We start from the raw sequence: 27508 nt of genomic DNA, 5'->3' as shown, positions 1-27508 counted from the left end.
CATTATTGTTCTTATATCTTTAAAATTTATCGCTCCTTCATTTAAACTTTGAACCACATTGCTGTTTGCTATATCTGCTACATATTTTAATACTTAGAAACTTAATTATACAAAAGTCTGTAAATGACTGGTGATAACTTAGTGGGATAACATTTTATATTGCTCTTATTCACATTTTCTGCAGCATTTAATTTTTATATTTATTCCTTAAGTATGCATTCAACAGCTAATATAATTTTCTTCTTTGAAATTATCTCTTATAACTGTTTATAGTTTTAGGAGCTGTCAATAAATTACCAAATAACAATGGATATTTCATATTTATTAGGATGTTTAAGGTAATGGGACCAGTAGATGACACTTTAAGGGAAATTTCAGACACAAATATTCATATTGAATTTCATGTAGGGTGAACTATTAAATTTATTATTGATTTGTTTACTTCAGTAATCCCTTTACATAAAAATATAATGAAAGTAATAAATGGATTATTTCCCAACTATAAAATCGAACAAGAAAAACAGGCATGACAAGTCACCAGTAGATGGCATCTGTCTTTAGCCATTGCGCCAGTAGTTGACACATCATGACACCAGTTGTTGACAGTTTGTTTATAAAAAGTTACTAACCCACAAACTTTTCATTATTCATATATAGAAAACTTTAAATAAAGGGAATACAAAGCAATACTGAAACAAGGTTATATAATTGAACCAGATATCTTAAAATGTGCGATATTTATTAATTTCTGATATTCGATAGTGTCCTCTGTTAGTGTACAATTTGGGGCTTGAAATCACTTCCTTTATATCTTCCTTATCATACCAACACACATCGTCAGATTTTGGCCACTTCCATGCATTAATTCCTGCCACGGCCATTACTTTGATATATGCCCGATTTGTATCTAACTTCTAAATAATTCCAGAATAATATTCACCCTCATAGTCACATATCACATAAGCTCCCTTACGTAAATTCGTTGGGGCACTTGTCAAAACACGTTCTTCTGATTCACTGTCATTTTCTGGAATTCTTGGCTTTTTTCATTTCTAATTCAGCACATTTTTTCTTTATAGTTGCTCTTTCTCCTTTCAATCTCTCTGCTTCATCTTTTGCTTTTTGCTTCCTTTCCTGGAATAACTGCCAATCTGTTGATACCACAACACTTGGAATTTTTTTTCTTTCTTTTTGGTGTTGTTGAAGGTAGTTCTTTAGGGTAAAATAACGCTCATTTGAAGGGAGAAGGGACATTGCTTGTGAAACATTCTGCACCAGTAGCATTGGTATGATGATACCTATTGTCCTCAAGTGAAGGTTGCAGTGTTGGAGTGATTGAAATATTTTCAGTTGGATATAGATTCTGTGTTGATGTTGAGGGGATGGGCTGAAGATCTGATGATGATCCTTGAGTTGGTGACTGAGTTGTGGAAGGAGAAACCTCTGACAATGACGGTTCATTTTGAGGTATATGTGCTGTGTTTTCCTTTGCAACTGCCAGAATAGTAACTTGATTCATGACAGTAGGTGTGGGATCAAGCACTGGTATGTCCTTATAGATTACTAATGGGCTGTTCATCATGGGAGGTGAGTGGACTTCAACAATTTCCATCAACTTCCTCCACAATAAAAATAAGTTTCTGTCCTCTTCTTTAATGACTTCTATCCAGCTGCCACAGTTTGTTTTCTGCTTGAAGTATTCAATTTTACTTCCACCAATTTGTTTTTCCATTACTTCTATGGCTACTTGGTATTCATGCCACATGCTGCTGGGTTGCTGAAACACTCAGACTTCTTCCTTCCCTTCAGTGGAAGGAATCTTAGAAAAATCAATGGCGTTTGGATGCTTTGGATGCGTATGCTTAATTCCTGGTGCCTCTTCATGAATGATGTGTACCAGGATTTGCTAGGTTTACCATCAGTAAACGGATTGTCATGCTTTAATTCGTTGCACGCTCACTAAGCGTTCGGTTTTTTGTTATTGGGAAACCAGCTTTTCCCATTTTCACTATCCAGTCATTCTTCATTTAGAACACTTGGTGGGTCCATTTTTCTTCTGACAGGCGTTTGTTCACTCTTGCATTTTTTTGCAAATGTTCATCAATGTTACACGTGGAACACAAAATCAAGTAGCTGCAGTGGTATATGGTGTGTCCTTCTTAATTGCTTCGATGGCATTTTGCATTGACTCCAAGGAGTATTTAAAAAGTGATCCTTTCCCCCTGGCAGGCATGATAAGATAGATACAGGACTCTGAAATTAATAACAAAAGCAATGTTTAGCTCAGAGCATGACCTGGAAATTGAACATACCTTCAACAAACTGTAGCAACTGAGCTATAACATTACTTTATCAGAAATGTATATATGGAATGCACTTAAACACACATGTACCTAAATTTGATAACGTTTAACAAATTCTGTTAATTCCGACTGAAGATAAATAGATCAAAACAGGCCATACCCTCTGTCCTAAGTGTGCGTATAACCGTGTCATGATTTATAGGCGTACATAGACTGCTACTTATCATTAATGTAATATTCCATCACCTTTAAGTTTTCCTTTCCTTCGTACAATATAATTTACCAATTAGAGATTGATATGAACTACTGTATTCACCAGAATTTGCTATCACATTGAAGTATACACATTCAGGCTGTCATGTCAACTACTAGACCCATGAGGTCTTGTGGACGGGTTGAGAAGATGGCATACCCTGCCAACTACTAGTCCACTAGCTATATTAGGGACCAATAGATGACACTAACAATATATTTCTTCAGTCGTAGTTATAACTTCCGAATATGCTAATATTACACTCCCCAAATAATGTATTTGGTAAAAATGAATCAAATGACCAAGGTACAACAAAACCCTGCCCAGCAACATATCTGTATTGTTACTTCCTCGTTAACACTAACTTTAAGCAGACGCCATTTTTACATCTAATGCTCATACGGCTCTTTATAAAACCTCCTTGGATATATGGAGAAGGTACTGATATATTTCACTTTATTTCATATGCTGCACTCTGGAATCATAGAAGGGAACTATTGATTGAAAACGATTATAACTTCCCTTACAAGCTTAAGAATTGGTTTAACATCTGCAAGTGCCATCTACTGGTCCACTGTCATCTACTGGTCCTTTTACCTTACTTCATGATATGTTTTGCTGCTTTTATGATATGTATTCTGTATTAAAATACAATTAGGTAGCTAAAAATTTAGAACAGGCAATTTCTCTTCCAAGAATACTGCTACTGGTATATGTTTTGGTTTATATGTACAACTTAAAAATCAGAAATCAGAGAACTCATTGTCATTATAATGAAATTTGTTTTCTAAATTAAAATTTGTGGATGAATGTAGTATACCTTTTAATCTGTAAGAGCAGGCTTTTTCTTTCAAACGAGCCAACCCAATTTGTAGAATCATCACTTGAACATTTGTCTGTTCGATAATATGATGGTAACTCCCTCTTGGGAAATAAGTTAATGTTATTAAAATTGTACTTGCTCTTGATGTGTTTTTCAGAATCTTCTGCAAAGCATTGATGCTTCTGATATGCCAACAGATTTTTAAAATTTAGACTTTACATCATGTATACATTTATTATATTATATTCCTAATTAGACACATGTGTACAGCAAGAGCTGGCCCTGCAGTCTAAGGGTAACAAACCTGTCTCTTACGTGAAGGCCGTAGGCTTGATTCTCAGCCATGTAAGGACTGGTTTGAGGTCCACTCAGCCTACATGAGAACAATTAAAAAGCCATCTCACCACAAGATAACGTCCCTGGTCTAGAAAGCCAAGAGTTAACAGCCGAGAGGATTCGTTGTGCTGACCATGCATCACTCACGATCTGCAGGCCTCTGGGCTAAGCAGTGGTCTCTTGGTAATTCGAGGCTCATTAGAGCTGTAGTGCATTGCGCTTTTTTTAAAAGTGTAAATCAATTTCAGAACAATTACTGCTGTAGGTAAGGCTTCATTGAGCCATAAATACTTGTCCATGTTCTGTTAAGCTGCTAAGCTGAAGGAACTTTGCCCAATATGAGACATTACCACATCAGATACAATAATGCTGTAGCTCTCAGGCCACATAGATGGACTGTGTGGTACAAGTCACAGTTTTAAGACTGTGTTCAGTAGACGGTGTTCAGTGGACGGCGGGCTCAAACCTTCGGCAGCCCTGAAGATGATTTAGCGCAGTGTTTTCACACCAGGCAAATGTTGGGGATGTGCATTAATTGAGGCCACATCTGCTTCTTTCCCAGTCCTAGGTCTTTCCTATCCCAGCATTGCTGAAAACAAATATGGTTTTTGCAACATTAAACTGCCAATAAAAAAAAAAAAGGAAGAGAAAATTAAGCTCCTCATGAGAATAAGTTTGTTGTCCACGAATAAGTCCAGTGGCATGCTAAAAAATGAGTTAAAGTGAACTGACATAATTGTTCCTCAGCCAGACCTTTCATCTCCTTGAAAATGAAAATTCACAGCCTGTTTCCAATTATTCGATGGGGTCAGGAATGGAATGAATCAAAACAATTTAAGGCCATTTAAGAGTTGAATTTATTGGAAGAGTAATCGCCAATTTATCTTGACTATGCAGTTGCAGATTATTTTTGTCTTACTATATGGTAAAAGTGTTTTTAAGACATATTTGTCATAGGAAGTTCTAATATACAGTCACTTATGGTGTATGACTGATGAGTATTGTTTCAAAACTAAGTGACCTATGCAAACTTGGATGTTAATGACTTACTCATTGCCCCAGGCTGGCCAGAGGTCCCTGATCAAGCATTTTGAGCCCGAGTTTACTTGCAGTAGGGAAGCTAGATTCTTTCTGTTCCTCCTCTAGCCAACATCATGTGGCTAACCATACAAGTACTGACTACATCCAATGTTGTTTAACTTTGGATATCTCACGGGATCTGGTATTTTAATTTGGATTTTTTGTTGGTGAGTACAGTTTATTGAAATAACATTTGAATTGTCATTTCATAGATACTGCTGATTCTGTACTTCTCTTTTACAATTTATTTTCATGGAAGTGTTTGAAAATTTTAGGACTCTTATGTGGCAATTAACGCATATTTTCTGAATAAACAACAGTACAGAATTTGAGAGAATTAAGCAGAGGCAGAATAGTGGTAACACTGATATGCAAGAGAAGGAGAAATTAGCAAGGGAAAGGAAATTACTGTAGTGAGTGTGAAATTGTGACTAAATGAAGATATTTCATGTACCAAACAGGACTAGGTAACTGTATGTTGAGGACTAAACTAATGCTGCTGAGCAAGTTGACTAGTGTCCAGAGCAGTGTTTATGTATGGTGGGTCATCTAGTTTTATTTTCCTTTTCCATCTGTCACAGCATGAGCAAGGTTCCCCATACCAGTTCATACCAAGACTCTGACATTTAAAAATAAACAGTAACAAAATTAAACTGACTTTAAAGTACATTTACTGGGGAGTGAGTTATGGTACTTTAAAGTACATTTACTGGGGAGTGAGTTATGGTGCTTTAAAGTACATTTACTGGTGAGTGAGTTATGGTGCTTTGAAGTATATTTACTGAGGACTGAGTTGTGGTGCTTTAAAGTACATTTACTGAGGAGTGAGTTATGGTGCTTTGAAGTACATTTACTGGGGAGTTAGTTATGGTGCTTTAAAGTACATTTACTGGTGAGTGAGTTATGGTGCTTTGAAGTATATTTACTGAGGAGTGAGTTATGGTGCTTTAAAGTACATTTAGTGGGGAGTTTACTAGGGAGTGAGTTATGGTGCTTTAAAGTTAATTTAGTGGGGAGTGAGATAGGGTGTTTTAAAGTACATTTAATGGGGACTGAGTTATGATGCTTTATAGTAACATTTACTGGACAGTGAGTTATGGTGCTTTAAAGTTAATTTAGTGGGGAGTATACTGGGGAGTGAGTTATGGTGCTTTAGATTCCATTTACTGGTGAGTGAGTTATGGTGCTTTAAAGTACATTTACTGGGGAGTGAGTTATGGTGCTTTAAAGTACATTTACTGATGAGTGAGTTACGGTGCTTTGAAGTATATTTACTGAGGAGTGAGTTGTGGTGCTTTAAAGTACATTTACTGAGGAGTGAGTTATGGTGCTTTGAAGTACATTTAGTGGGGAGTTAGTTATGGTGCTTTAAAGTACATTTACTGGTGAGTGAGTTATGGTGCTTTGAAGTATATTTACTGAGGAGTGAGTTATGGTGCTTTAAAGTACATTTAGTGGGGAGTTTACTGGGGAGTGAGTTATGGTGCTTTAAAGTTTGTTTACTGGGGAGTGAGTTATGGTGCTTTGAAGTATATTTACTGAGGAGTGTGTTATGGTGCTTTAAAGTATGTTTACTGTGGAGTGAGTTATGGTGCTTTAAAGTTCATAATAATAAGTTCAGAATAACAGTAAGATAAGTAAATGTGACTCTCTGTGCTAGTATTCTAACGTAAAACTGAGTTAATTGGAGCATGATGTATTTTTAGAGAAACTTGATTTAATTTTGGCTTTCTACAGGAAGCATCTTCAGTTTTAATCTTAAGTTCTTCCCATTATGCATTATTGTATTGCAAAACTGCCAAATATTTTTATTAGATCAGTATTTTGTAGGAATTCAGTCTATAAATAGAGTTTAGAAACTGTTGTGGTTTTCAGGATTCATAGTCACATTGAAAATAAACATGCATACATGTTAAGAAAAAAGGAGTACCTATTAGCTTGCTTATTATCTAAAGTTCAATAATTCTTAATGACATATTATGTGCACAGTCAGTAGTCAAAAAAAAAAAAAAAAAAAAAAAAAAAAAAAGAGAGACTGTCTCAATGCCTTAGCTCCACTTACGGAGATGATCTGAACTAATGAGGCTCATTGCACACAGGCTTGTTCTGATGATCAGTTAGAAAACAACACAATAAGTCAAAATGAAATAACTTACACTGCCCAACTGCACAAAATATACACCAAATCAAAGAGAAAGTATTAAAGTAACAGACATGGAATATTGTTATTTAGTCATACATCATTTAAAATATCAAAAGATCTTGAAAAGAAGCATAGAAGTTTGCTTCTAAATGAAGAGAAATCCTTCAGTACACTATATTGCCAAAAGTTCCCGAACACCCGTGTTATGCATAGTACAGTTTGTTTACAGTACAAGTAGAGGTACTGTAATATCATACTGCCTTGCTATCATTACAGTCGAGTACTAGCTAGAGAATGGGATGGATGGCAGAGTTTGGTGACTTTCAGTATGGTATCATTATATGCAGCCACCTCTCCAGTAAGTCAGTTAGGGAAATTTCAACCTTGCTGACGATTGCTTGATCAACTGTAAGTGATGTCATGGTAAAATATGCCTGTGAAGGCTATATTTCTGAACAGCAAGCCAAGACCCTAAATTGGCTGTATGGGGCATGGGTTTAGTTCTAGTTCTGATGATTTATGGAATGGGAAAAAGTTCTTGACATTTTTTAATCATGTAAAAATTCAATTTAATTCACTCATACACCACAGGTGACAGAAGTGCTATCATCCTCATCTTTATTTTACTGTATATTCTTTTAGGCCAAATTTGTGCTAGATTCACATTAACAACTACAATATTGGATATGTTTATCAATTAAATACACAAATGGGTGAACTAATTAATGGATTCAGAGAATAAAATAGTTTGATTATATAAATTTTGTTTTGTTTACTGAAGTTTATTTTACTGTATCTTCTTTTAATTCTGAAATGTGAACGAGTTCATGTACATCCTCATAAATTTACATTTTCTGTTATGTTAAAAGAGCTGTAACTTACGGACGGCCCCTCTCAAATCACTGATTAATTAAAGTATGACACAAAGTATAGGTAGAGCATACGGTCTGTAATTCTGACAGAATTGTTGACATAGTACCACACTTATTCTAAAGAAATGCAAATAATACTGTTCTGCTATACCCATGACAAAATATCATTACTTCTTTCCAGACTGTAAAATAAACTGATACTTTGTCTTATGACAACTGTTCAGACTTTGTACATTATTGCAATAGTTTTGTGAAGACCATAGTATAACTACTGATATATTTTAAATTATCTTTACAGTACTTATATTTTGCCTTGCCTTACCTCTGGAGGTATTTCTTTATATATTTTTGTGCTGTAGCTCCTTCACTGCACCATTTGCAAGATTTATATTGAAAGAAAATCACAACAATTTAAATAAAATTATGTTATGCTATTTCAGTTTTCCTTACTTGCTTATTTTCAATTAGTTTTTCATTCTCAGCATCCCTCTTGTGAGAATCATACTATATTTATAGACTATTCCTAAGCTTAATGTACTTCGCAATCAGTTCTTCTTAATATGATTATTGCTGGTCTATAAGTTTTGCTGTTTAAATTCAAGATTGCCAGGTTTTATGTTTGTTATGGAAACAAGGTAAAATGAGGTTCATATCCTAAATATTCATGCAGTCTACAAGAGGAGTTTGTCAGGAAGAACAAAATTAATGATTTTTGATACTCATATCTGCTGAGAAATTCCCTCTATGATTATTTAGCTTCCCAGTTATTTTTGTTATGTCATAGCAGTTTACTCAGAAATGAGATGAATGTCTGTATCAATATTAGTTCCATAGGACAGCTGCTTTGACATTCCATTAGTATGATATAATGTTCTAAAAATTGGAAACAATTTTAATTTCTCACAGAACTGTTCGCTTTTTGCAACAACATACCTGGAACTATCTTTTGTTGCTTCTACATTTCTACCAAAGAAAATGCCTTAATTTGCCTCAATTTCATACAAAATTCTTTTTTCTTTGCAAAGCTCAAAAAATTTTTTTTAAACTTCCTATTAAACTGTACTCATTCTAGACATGATAGTTCTTTTGGGTTTACGGTATATACTTCAAGAAAATATACCTTGCTCCTGAGTAATTACTGATCTAGTGCTTTTTGCTTATGACTGTAAAGTTTGATCCCAGCCAGATTTGGTGTCTGTTTTGAAGATGGGGAAACTCACAGCTTTCTATGTCATAAATGGTGTCATATAAAACATGGAGACATTCACAGATGATAGTAAATACTCCAAGAAGTTGAGGTGCCACATTGTTGTAGCCAAGGCCTCAGAAGCCCCGACACTACACAAGGCAGAAATCAACCACACGGAAGCATTTGAAATGTGGTGCTTCAGTAGGGTAATGAAAGTCTTGTGGAAGGATAAGATTTCTAATTTTAAGGCCCTTATGATAATACAGAGATCTTCACTACATTTCATATACAAGCAGTGATTGTCCTGGTGGGAATATGAAAATGCACCATTCAGAATTTATACAGACAGTAGCAGAAAGTTTCATTGGAGGAAAGACCCCATTAGAACAATTGAGATACAATTTCATCAAACAAATGGAGGACGTCATGACCAGACAGCTATGTGGCAATGAAAATGACTGAAGGATTGCTGAACATGGAGGAACTTTATGGGAATTGACTAGTTGTAAGATTGGTTACTCATGATGATGAATTGAGATATCAGGATTCCACATGTAAAATCTCATTCTCAGTGTAGTTCTTGGCTTAGTAACTTGAAACATTGATTATAACAATGGGAATATAATGAAAGAAACAGAATATCATTGTTGGCACACAAATTACCATGGTAGCACACGCTAATTGAATGGAGATTGAATAACATTAATAATAATAATAATAATAATAATAATAATAATAATAATAATAATAATAATAATAATAATAATAATGGCATATGGCCTCTCGAGTTGACGCCTGTGGATGACCCGTGGGTCCTTGAAGATAGGACCTACCAACGAAGAATCTAATGTTGAAAATGGCACGAACAACGAGTCCTGGAGTTGCAGGAAATAACCAATGAAGGTCAAAATCCCCAGGTTGGTTGGGAATTAAACCCTGGACTCCTTGAACCAAAGCCGGTTAGCCACAGACCTGGATATCTAGGTCATAATTCCATTCAGTTTATTCAATTTAAATCAGTTAGCACTTATGATCAGTTTTATTTTTCAGTACTTCAACTTAATACATGAAGGTCATATTGCAGCAGTTTTATAGACCAATAATAATTCTGTTTCTATTTTCTATACTATGTCATAATGCCCAGGACATTAACAATACTGTTTCCAATGGGCATTAGTCATACAGGTCAGTAAGATACTCTAATTGTTCATTCAACTGAACTTATCAAGTAAGGTAAACTGTATATTAGATCTCTGAGTATGCTGCACATGGGCAGTGAAAGAGCACTTTCATTAGTTCTCACTAGGTGTCATCTTCGTCTGGCTCACCAGTCGGACAACAAATACCTTCTGTTCCATCATCATGAATACAGAAGAGAACTTTCTCTGCTGGTGTTACTTGGTGTGGCATAATTCCATGAAATTCACGTAGGTCATCTGATGGAAACCACGCTTTGTCATTGTCTTCAATGATTAGAATTCCACATGCCCTGAAACAGTGAAAAAGTAAATATATATTTATATTCTTAAAGGTAAAATCTACCTAAATATCATCAGAATGAAAAATATTCATGTAGTAAATAGCTATACCCCACAGGGTTTCCTCTCAGTTATTTGCTTGTACAGGGTGATTCAAAAGATTGTGTATAAACTGAAATAGCCCACACAGGGGTAAAATACAACTTTCAAATATGAACGAACAGACTATGGCAAATCCCTGCATGAGGGCTAGTCTGAAAATATCAGGAACAACATAATGGACAATTTATTTTATTTTTTGAAAATACTCTATATTTCTAAACAACACAGAAGTGACAATTAATGAAGTGATAGCCATTTGTGCATACAGTGAAGCTACAGATTGGACACTGAATGTTCTTTACATAAACTACATTGAATGTGATGTGCGATAGTTCAAAAGAGTAAATATGGTGAATTCAGTGCCTTATATTGTTGTTACCACAAAGACATGCATACAAAATGCTGTCATTTGTGTACATTTTTATTTACACATTATTTACACATGATACACAGATACACACACAAACTAATAAACTGCCACATGAACATTTGACTAAAGTGCTCTGAAACAAAACACTGTTACCGGTACAAAGAATAAGAAGAAAACTGCACATACTTGCATGTCAATCAACTACCAACGCAACAAATTCACATACCAGATTAATGACTTGCACTCATAATTCTCACTAAAATAATTCTACTCAACTCCCAAGACTGCCTCTTTATATACGTTGCCTGGCCAGGCTTCTAGAATAATATGACACACCATGTTTTTCTCATAATTTCAAGAGTCTCCAATAACCTATTTAAAATGAATGGAATTTTCTGTAACTCTCTAGTTCCAAAGATAAGTTGTTCTGGACTATTACTGTGTGTTGCACAACATTGCAGTGGATATATACAGGTAATAATAAATTACATACTATTAATTAAGTGTTCTTACATTAAATAAACTTAAATTAATATACATACAGCAGATGTTTCATGACATAACCTCACAAATAATATGACCATGATTTATACCAAATAAAGTTTGTATACAACTATGTAAATAATAGTAATATTAATACTAATAGATGTAAACAACTTCATAGCCATATTTCACATGTCATAATAATAATAATAATAATAATAATAATAATAATAATAATAATAATAATAATAATAATAATAATAATAATAATAATAATAATAATAATAATAATAATAATCAAGCTCAATATTTTCATTATTTACCTATGGGTTAGAGAATATTGTTTCCAAGTTACAGGTACTAGTCTATTACACTTGAGTCAATATCAGCAGTTTGTTACTACCAACCTCAGTGTCATTGTATTTCTGTTGCCAAGACAGGTGGTTTGGTCCCAGCTAAGGTGGTGTAAACATTACAACTCTGTATTATTGTCTTCTGAACTGATTTTTGTATGTCTACCCCATAGTTCCATTTCATGAAATGGTGTTAGGGGTGAGGTGAGATGAAATTATATACAGCTGGATGCCCCTCCTGTCACCAATCTCAGTTGTGGAGCTAATGAAGATGAAATGAACCAGTGAAAATGAGAAACCATAGATAAACATTCTCAGGACAGATGACGGTAGGGTTTGAATCCACTTGGCTCCTGAATCCAGAGCTTGGCTCCATTTTCATAGCGTGTTAACACATGCGGCAACTCTGCTCGATTCTGAGCCCAAGTTGGCAGATTCAGTTCTGACTCAGCCCGGTGGTACTTACCACTAATATTTGTCATATCAATTATTTAAAAGTGTGAGTACTCCTGAAACTGTTTATTGAAAATTAACATAATTCCTTTCAAACATCATACAGGGTGGGGCATAAGTTAGTTAATGGAAAGTGCATAGTGTTCAGGGTCTCTCATATAAACTAAGCAGCATATTTTTTTTACTCTGTGAGACATAAGCTGCAGTATAGGAGGCATGCAAGCAGCCTGCATGTGTTTGACCATGCAAGCATCAGTTGCCAGTCTGAATCTCAGCTGTTAACATCGTGAGACAGTTGTCATTGCAACACAGAATTTTTCTATGTAAAAGTTCTGGTTTATCCTTAATGGTCATATGAAAAGTCATAACTCTCACTATTATTGTGCAGAAAATCCTAATGGTGTTCGCAAAGTCCCTCGTTATGATAGGAAGATTGGTGTTTGGTGTGCTGTTAGTGTAAGATGAATAACTGGGCCTTTTCTTTGACCGGGCGAGTTGGCCATGCGGTTAGGAGTGCAAGGCTGTGAGCTTGCATCCGGGAGATACTGGGTTCGAACCCCACTGTCAGCAGCCCCCTGAAGATGGTTTTCCGTGGTTTCCCATTTACACACTTGTACCTTAATTAAGGCCACAGCTGCTTCCTTCCCAATCCTAGGCCTTTCCTACCCCTTCGTCGCCATAAGACCTATCTGTGTCGGTGCGACATCAGTTAACGGAAGAAGAAAAATCGCGTGGTTGGTTTCAACAAGATTTAGCCCCTCCTCATGCAGCACAAGATTCCCTTCTTACAACCTCGGAAGTGTTTTCAGGCAATGACCAGTGCTCGTCTATTTCCGCCTTGTTTTTCAGATCTAATAGTGTTTGATTTTTGTTTGTGGGGTAAACTGAAAGAAGAAGTGTTTCGAACAAATCCTCACACATTGGAGGAAATGAAAGAAAACATTACAAATGAAATCAGTAACATTATAGTGGCAGAACTTACTCACGTCAGCCCAAATGTGGTTACCAGATACAGTGTCTGTATAACCCAAGAAGGACGACATTTCCAGCATCTTTTATAAGGTAAGATTTCATATAAGATTGTATACACACTTACAGCAGGGCGGCCACACGCGACATAAGTTCGTCTGAGGCAACTGCCGAAGCGCAGAGTACAAACACTGTGCCTTCGGTCTTAAATTTATTTGAGAGACCCTACAGTGTAGCATTAATGGTTTATAAAAAGACAGTTGTTGTCTTGCAAAAATTGTTCAAAGTTGGCCTCCATTGTTATCTAAATATTTAAGACATAACATAGTATTTAATATTTACAAATATACAAAAGTAATTAATTTTCCATTCTCAGATGAATATGCTCCCCTGCATTTTGTCTTCCATTTCCCTCCAGACTGCATATACTTGCCCAAACCATAACTCCAGGAAAATTTTATTTCTCCTCAATTACAAATCATGGATTTTCAGAAATCCATTACACGTGGTTGTTCTTGTTAACTCTTCCATTTAATGTAACACATCCTTCATCAGACTACAAAATTGTTTTGTATAAGTTAAGACCGACCGACCGACCGATCGATCGATCCATCCATCAATCAATCAATCAATCAATCAATCAATCAATCAATCAATCAATCAATCAATCAATCAATCAATCAATCAATCAATCAATCAATCAATCAATCAATCAATCAATCAATCAATCAATTCACAAACATGTAGCTAATATAACCCTTTCAGACCGTATACGCACAATTGTGCGGGTTCGTATTTTATTGATGTCTGAGCTTATTTAACGTTTTCTTGGCGCTAGACCAGAATGCAGTGCTTGCGCAGGACACGTAGCATGTACTTCAGCTGTTTTTATTTAGTACTTGACCACTAGGGGGCAGGAAGAAGAGTTTAAAAATACAGTTCATTAGCAATATGGCAGGAAGCAGTAATGTCTAAAGTAAGTATTTATTTATTGCATTCATATTAATCTAGAAGCTTTACTGAATATCAGAATATAATCAATGAAGTGTGTAAATTGTGTAGCAAACGTAAATTGTGAACTTACAACATTGCATGTAATACTATGAGGTTTTGAATGTTGATACGCACATATGTGCGGGCTAGGTTTCCTTACAGGAAATGCATGCAGGAGTTCTGGGTGTTGTCATAAAAAATGCTGTGAAAGCAAAACTCGTACTCTACATGAGAAATGTTTAAAATTGTCCCACACTGTAAAATAGAACGTTTGATCATGTACATGTGCATATTCACATGTACTGAGTTGAATTTTTTATTTTTTTATTTTTAGCAAGTAGTGAACGAAGTCCTGACACGCACAATTGTGTGGGTTCTGTTTTTCAGCCGATAGTTCTTATTTCGTAAAATAAACTGTAAAAACCTGTATTTGAGAGCATTTTAGTAAGTTTTTGATGTTTTGACACCTCCAGATTTCTTTCAGGTCTGACGACAAGTTGCTGCTGCCAAAAGGGCAGTAAAAGCAAAATTCTTCCTCAATGTAGAAAATGTAACGTTTACTTGTGTTTGAACAAAGATTTAATTGTTTTAAATTATTCCCCACTGTAAAATAGAACATTTGATCATGTACATACGGTATGTATATTCACATGCATTGAGGTAGTTTTTTTTTTTTTTTGTAAGTAGTGAAGTAAGTCCTGACACGCACAATTGTGCAGGTGCTTTTTTTCAGATGTTAATTTTTATTTTGTAGAATAAACTAAAAATATATGTATTTAAGAGCATTTTAGTCAGTTTTTGATGTACAAACAAAAATTCACATGGCCAGTTTTCTTTCAGGTCTGAAAGGGATAATTAGAAAGAATGCTTTCCCAGAGCTTACATGCAATGTATGTCAAACTTACTGGTCCGTAATTTTCAGCTTTATGTCTATCACCCATTCCTTTGTACACATGGGCTACTATAGCAACTCTCCATTCATTTGGTATAGCTCCTTCATGCAAACAATAATCAAATAAGTATCTCGGATATGGTACTATATCCCAACCCATTGTCTTTAATATATCCCCAGAAATCTTATCAATTCAAGCTGATTTTATAGTTTTCAACTTTTGTATCTTATTGTAAATGTCATTGTTATCATATGTAAATTGTAATACTTCTTTAGCGTTAGTCACCTCCTCTATCTGGGCATTATCCTTGTAATCAAAAATCTTTACATTCTGTCGACTGAATACTTTTGCCTTTTGAAGATCCTCATATACACACTCCCATTGTTCATTAATGATTCCTGGAATGTCCTTCCTGGAACCTGTTTCTACCTTAAAGAACCTATACATAACCTTCCATTTTTCACTAAAATGTGTATGACTGCCAATTATAATTGCCATCATGTTATCCTTAGCTGCCTTCTTTGCTAGATTCAATTTCCTAGTAAGTTCCTTCAATTTCTCCTTACTTCCACAGCCATTTGTAACTCTATTTCTTTCCAGTCTGCGCCTCCTTTTTAGTCTTTTTTTCTCTATTATAATAAGGTGGGTCTTTACCATTCCTTACCACCTTTAAAACTACAACAGGTGTTAGACTGCAAGACTTTTCCAGGAGCAGATGTGAACTCTGACCACAACCTTTTGGTCATGAAATGCCATCTAAAGTTGAAGAAATTGAAGAAAGGAGGGAATTCAAGGAGATGGGATCTAGACAAATTGAAAGAAAATAGTGTTAGGGATTGTTTCAAGGAACATGTAATACGGGGACTAAATAAAAAGGCAGAAGGATACGCAGTAGAAGAAGAATGGACAGTCATGAAGAATGAGATCAGTAAGGCTGCTGAAGAAAAGTTAGGAAGAATGGAAAGATTACCTAAGAAACAATGGGTAATTCAAGAGAAACTAGACCTGATTGATGAACAACAAAAGTACAAGAATGCAAAAAATGAGGAGGGCAGAAAAGAATACAGGTGAATAAAGAATGAAGTAGATAGTGTAGGACAGCTAAGAAAGAATGGATGAAAGAAAAGTGCAAAGATCTTGAAGGTTGTATGCCCTAGGAAAGGTAGATGGCTACATACAGGAAAATCAAGGAACCCTTTGGAGAAAGGAAAAGTAGGTGTATGGATATTAAAAGCTCAGATGGAAAACCACTTCTAGGGAAAGAAGACAAGTCAGAAGGATGGCGGTACATATCCAACACTTGTATCAAAATGAAATTGAAATAATAAATAAGGTAGTTCAACCTATTCAATACAAGTAAATATGAAATGTAGTATTACATTCCTATTTAATTAAAAGCGGAAGCGGTACCGGTTTCGACCCTAATCTGCGTCATCATCAGCCGAATAAAATGCAAAAAACAATGCAAAGAGAAATAAGAAATTAAAGAGCGAGTCTTTCACAAAAACAGTTGAAGAGGCAAAATATGTTAATGGGGATTGGCAATGTGCAATTTTAAATCGTAAAATCTAGAAGAAGTAGAAAGTCAGTCACTTATAAGAAGTAAGGCGCAATCTTCTGAATAGTAGCACAACACACGCAAATTTCAGCACTGTCTCATGTTTACAAGAAGAGGTGAAAAGTTAAATGAGCCAGCGAAGTCACAATATAATTAATGAAAATGAAGTCCCAAAATTGTTTAGAAGTCGAAGACGAGTCACTTGATTGAAGCGAATTGCTAGCTCCTGAAGATCAGCGCAAAACACTCAATGTTCGGCACTGTGCTTTCAAATGCCAACTAAACTTGGTGAATAGCTTGATGAACCAGTCTGTAATTGCTTCGGTTGCAAAAATGTGTGTGTGTGTGTGTATATATATATGCATATATATAAATAATACAATTTAATATAATTTAAGTACGTAAACAGGATCTGTTTAGTGTATAAGATGTACGATACAGGAGAAGTGCCATCTGATTTTCGGCAGAATGTTGTTATACCTATTCCCAAGAAGGCCAGTGCTGACAAGTGTACAAACTACCACACAATTAGTTTAGTATCTCACGCCTGCAAAATTATAACATGTATTATTTACAGAAGAATGGAAAGACAAGTTGAAACTGAGTTGGGAGAAGATCAATTTGGCTTCAGAAGAAATGTGGGAACACGTGAAGCAATCCTGACTTTATGTCTGATCTTAGAAGGATAAGATCTCTAATTTTAAGGGCCTTATGACAATACAGAGATCTTTACTACATTTCATATACAAGCAGTGATTGTCCTGGTGGGAATATGCAATGCACCATTCAGAATCCATACAGACAGTAGCAGAAAGTTTCATTGGAGGAAAGACTCCATTAGAACAATTGAGATACAATTTCATCAAACAAATGGAGGACGTCATGACCAGACAGCTATATGGCAATGAAAATGACTGAAGGACTGCTGAACATGGAAGAACTTTATGGGAATTGACTAGTTGTAAGATTGATTACTCATGATGATGAATTGAGATGCTGATGACATGGGAGACCCAATTATGAGGTCAGAATTCAAAAGAGCTTTGAGAGACCTAAGTAGGAACAAGGCACCGGGAATTGATGACATGCCCTCAGAATTACTGACTGCTTTAGGAGAAACCAGCATGGAGAGGTTATTCTGTTCATCCATCCAGATGATTTATAATCCCATCCAGTTCAGTAGGCAAGGAAACACCAGAAGAACATCAAATACTTTAAATACCCACTTGTCTTTCATCTAAAGAAGGGGAGAGTGCTAGACTTTGAACTGTATATGAGCATGCATGCCACTGGGTGTGTTCTTGTTGCATTTATACCAGCACTTGAATGCAATCCTAGGCGAGAATTATGGAGGGATTATTTTGATGTAGAATATGTATATGTTGTGCTTGCGAGCATTATGGAAACATGAAAGTTTTAAAATCAAAATAATTTCCATGTGTGGCCACAGTGTTCAATATCTCATTTTAAAGATGGAGGAACACTGTGCCCAGCAACAAGAGTCTGAACTCAATATTACATCACTGGGTGATACAATAGCACTGCCATCTTGAGGCATTGAAATCATCTTACCATGCAGATAACAGTATAGCTCTGCAGCCTGGTGTGGTAGCACATCATATTACAACATAAGGATAATATATGGCTTCAAAATTATCAAAAACATTAAAGAGGATAGAGAGGCTTGTTAGAATTCCAAAAAAGTTCAAAATCACCAGTGTCAAGTGTCAAAAGGCTTATCAGGTGCACCTCAAAGTTAAGATTGCCTAGCCTATACATCAAATTTATCCTGAAGATGTGTACATTTAGTTTGAAATAAGAAATAAAGTGTTGACAATAAAATTTCAAACCCATATGGACTAGACAATTTATTTCAACAATACCTATCATGTGGTACGTATTCTACTTCAAAACTTGTCACCATGACCTTGACACAGCCTGGTTCAATTTTTCTCTCAATTCCATAACAAAGATTAGGTTGCGTGATATACACGAGTAAATAAGCGTTATGAGGAAATATTCCTTACCTGCAGATTGCCACAACTGGGATCCATAGAACAGACACAAGAATGAGGACGGCTATGAGTACAAGAGCCCATACTGGCCACTCATGACGTTCTGTGACACCCTTGCTTGATACCCAGGCAGGATAGCCACTACCCTCTAGTGCAATTTCAACAAAACTAGCCACCAGTATGGACAACATGGCAAGTGGTGACAAGTACTTCCAACAGATGAGCCAATATAGCCCGGGACGTTTGCCTGTCATTAGCTCAATGTCGTCTGCAAATCTGAAATCATAATGAAGTTAGAATACTGTATATCAACATCTGTCACAAACACTGGGAAATTGAATAAAATTGACAAAAAAATAAAAAATAAAGATAACTCGTATGTAGGATTACAACTATTTAGATGTCCTCCTGGTTGTACAATAGGGTATTATTAGATGCAATCCAGAAAACTCTGAGGATCATTACATATATTTCAGTATCTCTTTTTGTTGCAAAGTAAAATACAGTATTTACAATATATCATCATCATCATCATCATCATCATCTTCTTCTTCTTATTCAGCATTTCCCATTATCCAGCTCTAGCCGGGTAGGGGCAAATACAGTTCCTCTTCACTTTCCTCAGTCTTCCCACCACTCCGCCTCCAACACTGTGTCCCAGTCCAGGTTTCTTTCTCTAATACTGCGTTGGATTGTGTCCTTCCATCTCAATCGTGGTCGCCCATGGCCTCTCCTTCCTTGCGTTTGCATTTCCATAACTTTTTTTGGCATTCTTTCATCACTTATTCACTTTATGTGCCCAAACCATCTTAGTCGGCTCTTCTCTATTCTATCATTCATTTTTTCCATTCTAATTTCTTTCCTTCCTGGATTTTCTCATTCCTTATTTTGTCTCTTCTATTCTTCTGCATCATACTCCTCAAGAACTTCATTTTGGCTGCCTATATTCGACTCTCATCCTTCTTTATAATTGTCCAAGTTTCTGCTCCGTAAATTGTTATGGGTGCGTAATACATCTTGTACATAATTTCCTTTGCTTCCATTGACGCATCTTTGTCCCATAACATGTTTCTTACACTAAGAAACAGCTTCCTGCTTAAATCCTCTTACTAATTTCAGCATCCAGTCGAGCATTCTCCATTAATTCACTCCCCTGGTATTTGAACGTCTCCACTACTTGCAGGGGTTTGTCTGCAAGTCTAATCTGACCTTTCCCTTCTTTCTCCCCTCTAGTCATAACAAGAGTTTTACTCTTTTCTACACTTATTTTCAATCCATATTCTTCAATCTTCCCATTCACCACATCCAACTGTTCTTGAATATTCATGTCCTCTTCTCCCCAAATCACAGTATCATCTACAAATAACAACATTTTTATTTCTCTTCCTCCAATGCTGCTTTTGCTGTTCTCATGTCATCCATTACTACTGTAAACAGGATTGGCGATAGAACACTGTCCTCTCTCAGCCCACTAGTGATTTTGAACCAACTTGTGTTTGCATGCAACTACAACATTCCTTGTTCATTGACATGATCATTTAATATTACTTTTTTTTTTTTTTTTGCTGTACGTCACACCGCCACAGATAGGCTCCCATCTTTGCTCATAGTTGGTCCAAGATATTCCCTACTTGCTTCTAAAACAATATTCCCCCACCTCCCCGTATGCTACCCTTTGCCTTTCAGTATATTAATGACTATAATAATAATAATAATAAATAATGACTTAGTCTGATCGATATAAGTCTTTCAATGGAGTAGACCAGTGATAGATCTCAAGATCGCAGGTTCAAACGAGGCAGAGGACAGAAAAAATTCAAAAAGTCCATTCGACATTGCATGTCATATGATGTCGGCATGTAAAAGATTAAAAGATCTTGGTCATGCTTTTGGTGTTTACACAACAATGTTAAATAAAACTCTGTCATAAATTGCCCAAAAATGATCCCAGCTATCTGGAAGAGCAAAACAAAATGTCAAAGGTGATGTTCAGGCAACCTAGATAGCTTTGAATCCAAATTTCTACACACAGTAGCTGAGACCATTGATGATGATGATGATGATTATGATGATGATCAAACCCAGGACCTCTTGGATCAAAAGCCAGCATGCTAATCACTTAACCGTATAGTCGGACATTAATATTGGTATTACTACATAAACATTCCTAAATAAAGAAAAATATTGGTCTTCGGTAGATATTCACCCTTGATTTCAATATCACCATCACTGATTTGTTAGATATTCATTGAGCTCGGTAGCTGCAGTTACTTAAGTGCAGTCAATATCCAGTATTCGGGTACGTATGCAGTGTAACGTGTAAAGTACGTATCCAACTGCTAGATTTCATAATCTTTGGCAAGAGATTTGGCAAATGAAGGGGATATTCCCCATTTTCTCTCCTTGAACAAGACATTATTATTATTATTATTATTATTATTATTATTATTATTATTATTATTATTATTATTATTATTATTATTATTATTATTATTATTATTATTACCATATATGGATGTTTTAAATTTAAATTTGGGACTCTGCTTTCATAGCATACATGATGAACTACAGATGTTTCACTGGCAGTGGAATGACATTTAACACTAGAACGGCCCAACTTTCCTCATACCTATAAAGGCCACAGGCGGTCATTTTGACCGCTGCCACTTACTGACATATATCTAGCATCCAGGATCTGGGAAACATGCGAATGTTCAATTATTAATTTTAAAGCAACATAGGCTACTTAACAATTGGGATGTATTGTATACAGATCAATCCATTGTTAAGAATTAATAATTGTTCATATTCTCTCACTTCTGATAGGTAACAATGAAATATTTTGATGGACTTGCTATTGAATTCCTTTATGAAAAATGATAAAAATAAGAGTCTCAATTTGTTTACAAGCCTATTTAGGCACTTGACAAGCAATTTATGCAAGTTATATAAGGGACAATATCGGTGTTCCCTTATCAACCATGGATGTAATTTTTGGCGTAAACGTACATAACCCTAAAAGATTAAAAGTCACAAAAGCACAACTTCGTGCATTAAAAAGTACGAGCGTGGAAATACCTTGAAATTCGCTAACGGTCAAAATGACCACTCTGGCCGTTCTAGTGTTAATATATTTTTATGACAGCTTACAAATTCATGTGGAGTATGTCTCTTACCTTTTTAGGCCATACACATATGAAACTCCAATACATTCAAAAAAGGCAATTATGAGGAGAGGAAAATTTCCACTGAAGTTATCGAAGAGGATGAAGACGTAGCTACCCGCTCCATGGGCAAAGGCCATTGACAGAGAACAACAGAGAAGGCATATAGCACCTGAAAGTATACCAATTTCGATTAATCACTCTACAAGATTTAGAATGAAAATAGTGGTAAACAATAATAATTCTCCTTTTTCTCACTCTCTTGATAGATACTCGAGTACAAGTTACTAGATAGAGTTATGGAAAGCATGGTGTAAAGTACGTATGCAACTGCTAGATTTCATAATCTTCGGCAAGAGATTTGGCAAATGAAGGGGATATTCCCCATGTTTTCTCCTTGAACAAGACATCAAGACTAGTAATGCAAGTCTGAGAGCTAAAGGAGTGATTATTTATTGTCTACAGTCATGCAAATACAAGTTTAATAGAAGTATTGAACTGTACTTAAATAAAAAGAAATTCAGAGATTACTTCATATATACAGGCACCTTCTATTCAATTATTTAAAAAAGTACTGAATACTTTTCTTTCATTAAATTTTATTTTCTAACAAATGAATAATAAATTGCACTTTGAATTTCTTGATTGCATATTGTAGACATGTTGGTAGCAAATATTATTTATATCTCTAATTACACTTTCTTAACATTCCTTATTCTAAAATTAAATTTTGTGATGATTATCACTAATAAAAATATTTTATACACATATTATATTAGAATTAGAATTATAAAATTCTTGGATCAGCAATATAAACATTACTACTTTTATCTTTTTACAAAAATACAGATATTCAGTGTTATACATGATCTAAATATTTAAACCATATTAAGGATATGTAGCCTATGATTTTGTGCATGGTGCAGAATGTTTTTCATAATCTTGATGCCTCAAGAGTGGAAAGCTGGCTATGTTCAGGTTTCTATCTTTGTTCCCTTCTTTCAAATTTGGTTAAGCTCAAAAAGCTACATTGCCAATAATGAGAGCACTCAAGAAATGACTTTGCATTCATAGCAACTGATGGATGTATTTGCAATGTCACAAACTCTCCAATATTGATGCAGTATTATTATATGCAGTTACTAACAAAAATGTAGGATTTTATTCCTACAATGGTTGACATTTTCAGTGTCTCACACACTTCTTGGCCTTTAATAGTTCAAGATTAAGTATGGTACATATGTGTAATTTTCGACCAGTTACTGAATGGATCTGTCATTCAATATCCTATTTTTAATTTGTTTTAAAGACTTAATTTGAAAAACTTCTAACTATACAGTGTTATACAGGGTTATTCACTTAAGATGTTACATAGAAATAACATCTAAATCATTAAAGATATTGGTATTCTGTTTTCATATTTGTAAATAATACCCAGGGGCTTGTAAAATAATGTGCTACTTATTTTAAGGAGGTGATTAATAACCAAGATATTGATACTAACTCCATATTTTTAAATGAAATGGCACAAATTCATACAGCTGGCCTAAAAGTTCAACCGCATATAAGTTCAAATATGTAAGTATTTTCAAAATCGGACAGTTACTTCCGATATTAATAAGAACAGCATGCGTGGTTTTGCATGCCGCATCAGATGGTGTACAGTCGGGCAAGTATATATTGATGCACAAGCAGTTTTCTGGGTGTGATTTCAGCCACAAAATGTAAACCAGGCATGTAAGCATATCCTACACATGTGATGGGTTTTCAAAGTGTGTATGACAGGCAAACTCATGACAGGACAGGGAGGGCTGATGTTCTTATAAGGAATAAAATAAATACTTTGGTTTCTTTGAGATAGGCCATGGTCGACGTCCTTTCCAAATCCTTTCCATTCCCATCCATGGGGAAAAAAATCCAAACTGAGCGCAACCTGTTGCATATGAATTTCAAAACAAAAGAAAAAAACTTTAATCTCCCTTCTCCGTAGTGTGTTCGCCAGTCATACAATAATGTTGCACACCCAGGGTATGTGAAGGTACATCACATTATGTACGATAGTTAACAATACATCCCTGGTATCCGTTCTGTGGCTGGAATCAATGCCAGGAAACAACTTTCATACCAATACATCCTTGGCTGATCGCACACTGTCTGATGCGGCACACAAAAGCCCAAATGCGGTTTTTATTGATACCTCAAAAAGTAACTGTCTGATTTTGAAAATACAAATTTGAACTTGTACGCACTTGATGATGATGATTATGCTTGTTGTTTTAAGGGGCCTAACATCTAGGTCATCGGCCCCTGATGGTGCGAAATGAAATGACAAATTAAAAGTTTTAAATCATCCACTAACCAAAATAAAAAATGGCATGAAGAATGAATGGATGGATATGAATTTGAAACAATCAGTGGATCCTACCCAAAAACTACCATAAAAAACAGTATTACTGACCAAGAGACCACTTCTAAAGCACAATCCTGAATAGAGGATGCTTGTTGTCTAAAGTGGTCCAAAATACAAGTCAACGGCCCCGTATAATGGTACTTATCACTAGTAATGGAGAACCATGGTATTTGTCTTGTTGGGGTACTAATCAAAAGTAGCGTAGACTTACGGTGTTCCACACATGATGGTACTACTCACAAGTAGGACGTCGTACAGGTAACGCAGACCTATGGTGTTTCTCACATAATGGCACCACACATAGGCATCGCAAACTGATGGTGTTCCTCACCTAGGTGTACTAATCACACGCACCGGTATTCCCGTGGTGTTCCTCACATATTGGGTACTAAGCACAGGCAACGTAGACCCACGGTGCTGCTCATAGTGGTTTATTATTATTATTATTATTATTATTATTATTATTATTATTATTATTATTATTATTATTATTATTATTATTATTATTATTATTATTATTATTATTATTATTATTATTGCCAACAGCCGTAGCCATGTTGAAACACCGGATCCCGTGAGATCTCTTAAGTTAAGCAACATTGGGCGTGGTCAGGAGCTGGATGATTTGCCATGCGCTGTTGGTGGGGGGTAAGGGAATGGAGGAGCGGAAAGGAACTGGCCACCCTACCGCATGTAAACTCCGGCTCAGGAACACCTCTGCGGAGGTTCGGACCTGCCTTCGGGGAGAAAAACCTTTACCTACATTATTATTATTATTATTATTATTATTATTATTATTATTATTATTATTATTATTATTATTATTATTATTATTATTATTATTATTATTATTATTATTATTATTATTATTATTATTATTACTTTAATGCTGCAGCTAAAGCTATCTGGTACTGTACCTTCATTCCAAAGCAATGTGAAATAAATAGCTTACCTGTTAGTATTTCCTTACGTAAATTGGGGAAAATTTTCATATCGACTATAGAAGTGACTACACCTTCAAGAGTCCCAAACTGAGAGTCTATTCCAAGCGTGAAGAGCATCAGGAAGAAGAGAATAGACCAGAACTGAGCTCCTGGGAACTGGTTTATGGCTTCCGTGAAAATTATGAAGGCAAGTCCAGTTCCAGATGCTGACTAGAACCAATAATATATATTCATTAAGGGTACTTTCATGAGCAAAAATTTTAGTTATATTATATATGAAACCCTCAAAAACATGATGTCAGTAATATAGACTAAAACTTCTTTTCAATGTAAGCATCAGTAATATATATATAAGAGAAAAAATGCTACAGTCATGACTTTTAATGAAATTAGTTACAGTCAAATACATTTTTTTAAAGATAATAAGGAACAGGTCAAGAGAAAAAAAAAAAAAAATTAAATCCCACCTCTATTTGGAAATGTTGTAATAATTTCCAGGCTAGTTTCATTCCAAAGTACTGTCTATTCAAACAAAGTTTCATGCCAGTCACTCAAGTAGAGTTGCCATAATACTTCCACAAACAAATAAAAATGAAACTAAAGATCATTAAACATCTCATCTAAGATTAAAAAAAAATCAGCTACCAAAAAGGATACAACACTATTTGATCAAAAGTGCTTAGTAGTGACATACGGTACAGTACCGGTATCGTAATTAGGATACGTCTGAAAGTAGTTTAAAAATTACTGTAGTGTACTGTACAGTAGTATACGAGTAATATCCTATTAGAATTTAGTGTGCTTATTTTATTATTGTAAAATATTTGTGTAGTACTGGTGTAGTAGAGGTATCCATAGAAACTCTTACTAAAATATTGGTGAAATTAGGATAGGCTTAATTGCAGTTTGGAATTGTGTAGTTCTTGTGTATTACTTTCGATATTCAGTAACTAACAGCAGCTTTTATCCTGTTAGGGGTTGTAGGATAAAAAAATAGAGCACGACTAAGTAGTATTGTAGTGTAGTCGTATATTAATTACCTATTGTTGTGTACTATCCCAGACAATATATCCCTCCGTTCATTTTTTTTTTGTAAATAAGTTATTTTATTTTTTTAATTTAAAAAAATTTCCCCCGTAAAGAATGGCTAAGGAGTGCGAGTGTACTTATTGTGGGTGTGGTGAGGCATTGAGGGGTATGAGGGAGGAGTTGGAAAGTTTGAGGGAGATAATTAGGATTCTCACAGAAGACAGGAAGGAAGATAGGACTCCCTCAAACAATGTACAGGTTACAGTAGGTGTACAAGAGGGAGGGGAAGGAAAGGGAGGAGTTGTAGAAGACAGGTGGTCTAATGTTCTAAGGGGAAGGAGATTGCACGCCAAGGGCTCTATTCAGGATCAGAATTCAGGACAGGTGTCTGTGCGAAATCGGTACGAGTCACTCCAGGTAGAACAACAGAGGGAAGATGAGGGACAGGGAACTGTTGCTGAGATGCGTGGAAGTAGGAGGAAGGGAAAAGGTAGGAAAGGGAAATGTAGAGTAGAGGATAGGAAAAGACAGGTGGAACAGGGTCATGGGAAGGAGAAAAGGGAGGAGGAAGTAGCTTCTGCAGCTATCAGGAAAGATAGGGCTGACCAGGAGGGGAGGGGATCAAATGAGGTGGGTAGGGTTGAGGCTCTGGTCATGGGGGATTCCATCGTTAGACACGTGGGGAAAGTGTGTGGAGGAAAGGGAACCAGGGTAGAATGTTATCCAGGAATTAGGTTGAGGCAGATGTTGAGGAAAGTAGAAGAGAGGGAGGAGTGGAAGGAGAAGGTGGTAGTGTTTCACGTTGGTACCAACAACGTAAGGCAAGCTGATATAAGTACCAACATAGTTGGAGATGTGTGGGATCTGGTAAATGCAGCACGGGTGAAGTTTAAGGAAGCGGAGATTGTTATTAGTGGAATACTGTGTAGGAGGGATACTGACTGGAGGGTGATTGGGGATTTAAATGAGACTATGGAGTGGGTATGTGGGAAACTGGGAGTGAAATTTCTAGATCCTAATGGGTGGGTAGGAGATAGGGATCTGCGCTCGGATGGCCTTCATTTAAACCGCAGTGGTACGTATAAGTTAGGAAATTTGTTTGGAAGGGTAATACGGAGGTACATTCAGGGAAACGGGATGGCCTAGGGAGCGGTGATAAGGGAACAGGGAACTGGAAATCAAGTAGGGATGACATAAAATTGTTAGTGTTGAACTGTAGAAGTATTGTAAAGAAAGGAATAGAATTAAGTAATTTAAAAGATATATATTTACCAGATATTGTAATAGGAGTCGAA

The 27508-nt window shown here is 35.7% G+C and overlaps 1 protein-coding gene across 2 annotated transcripts in view; it reads right to left on the bottom strand.

Annotated features, from left to right (window-relative positions):
• Window positions 1-10301: 10301 nt before the first annotated feature.
• Window positions 10302-27508, bottom strand: part of LOC136874510 (sodium-dependent neutral amino acid transporter B(0)AT3) — an 80205-nt gene continuing 62998 nt past the window's right edge. For both annotated transcript variants that reach the window (XM_067148145.2, XM_067148146.2), the window contains exons 9-12: window positions 25193-25394; window positions 21843-22002; window positions 18679-18942; window positions 10302-10488 (exon numbers count right to left, since the gene is read on the bottom strand). In XM_067148145.2, the coding sequence (XP_067004246.1) occupies window positions 10302-10488; window positions 18679-18942; window positions 21843-22002; window positions 25193-25394 (813 nt within the window). The remainder of the gene's footprint in view (window positions 10489-18678; window positions 18943-21842; window positions 22003-25192; window positions 25395-27508) is intronic.

This window comes from Anabrus simplex, chromosome 5, assembly GCF_040414725.1.
Source record: "Anabrus simplex isolate iqAnaSimp1 chromosome 5, ASM4041472v1, whole genome shotgun sequence".
NCBI lineage: Eukaryota > Metazoa > Arthropoda > Insecta > Orthoptera > Tettigoniidae > Anabrus > Anabrus simplex.
Note: the sequence above shows the minus strand (reverse complement) of the source record. Positions and strands in the feature narration are given on the sequence as shown.